Genomic DNA, 1,235 nt, shown 5'->3' with positions numbered 1-1,235 from the left:
TGTGCCGTGTTATTATACCCGGTGCTTTGCCGTGTTGCCGTGCCGTGCCGGGGCCGGGTGCCGGCGCCCCGGCGGCAGTTAGGAGCCCCGTGGCAGCCTGGCTCTCCCCGGGGCAGCCGGGCCGCGCCGAGCCGAGCCGCGCTCCCGCGGGGCCGCGCCGGCGCAGGGCCGAGGGTCGCCGCTGCTCCCGCGGCTGCCGCGGCTGTTGTCTGCTTGAAGCTGGTTGATTGTTGAGGAAACGATTATACCTAAAACGATATCATCTTTACCTGTACCCCTGTCTACAGCTATACATCTCTATGCATTTCTTTATATAGTTATCTATATATTTATGTGTCCATATAGTTGCATCTATCTATAGCTATATATCTATACCGATATAGATATATTTATTTAGCTCTATCTGTATCTTTTCCTATCTATATCTATTCCGATATATCGGTATCTTTATATCTCTGTTTATATATCTGTATACTTTTATATCTACRTATTCGTATATTTTTGTATTTACGTATCTGTCTATTTTTATATCTATATTTACCTATATCTGTATTTGTATCTATATTATCTCTGTCGGTATCTGCAGGGTGACCTGGTTTTTATTCTCAGTACAATTCTCATTATTTCTGGCAATTTTTTYCCCCACCCCGCCAGCGCTTCCCCGCCGTTATTTGCGTGTGGATTTTGGAAGCCTGGGAAAAAACAAAAAGAGCCCGGAATAACTGTGATGCGACTCTGCAGGCGGCTCGACCCAGAGGTTATTTTCTTTGCCGTCATGTTCCTTCCCGTTCTCCCCGGTGTCCCCGGGCGTCTCTCCCYGGAGCGAGCGGCGCTGCCGGGCGGCTCGCAGGGTGCGGCGACAACGAATTTGAACGAATCCGATCTTTTTTTCGTGCCGTTTCTCTACTGTCCCCCAGCCCGCCGTCGGGCGGCAGCAACCGCCGGGGGCCGGGCCGGGGCCGAGCAGCGCTGGGGAGGCAGCGGTGCCGAAAGCGGTGCCGTCGGGGCGGCGGGCTGACGCGGAGCTGTCTCCCCGCAGAGATCCCGCTGTGCGCCGGCTGCAACCAGCACATCGTGGACAGGTTCATCCTCAAGGTCCTGGACCGGCACTGGCACAGCAAGTGCCTGAAATGCTCCGACTGCCAGACGCAGCTGGCCGAGAAGTGCTTCAGCCGCGGGGACGGCGTGTACTGCAAGGAGGACTTCTTCAAGTGCGTGGGGCCGGGGGCGGCGGG

At 55.2% G+C, this 1,235-nt stretch overlaps 1 protein-coding gene across 2 annotated transcripts in view; it reads left to right on the top strand.

The window, feature by feature from the left end:
• LHX3 (LIM homeobox 3) overlaps positions 1-1,235 on the top strand; it is an 8,116-nt gene that overhangs the window by 3,429 nt on the left and 3,452 nt on the right. For both annotated transcript variants that reach the window (XM_085325266.1, XM_085325265.1), the window contains exon 2: positions 1,040-1,211. In XM_085325266.1, the coding sequence (XP_085181392.1) occupies positions 1,040-1,211 (172 nt within the window). The remainder of the gene's footprint in view (positions 1-1,039; positions 1,212-1,235) is intronic.

The sequence above is a fragment of the Rhea americana genome, unplaced genomic scaffold, assembly GCF_003343005.1.
Source record: "Rhea americana isolate MKP2758 unplaced genomic scaffold, rheAme1 scaffold_97, whole genome shotgun sequence".
In the NCBI taxonomy this organism is placed as follows: domain Eukaryota; kingdom Metazoa; phylum Chordata; class Aves; order Rheiformes; family Rheidae; genus Rhea; species Rhea americana.
This window is presented reverse-complemented; position numbering and strand designations above follow the sequence as displayed.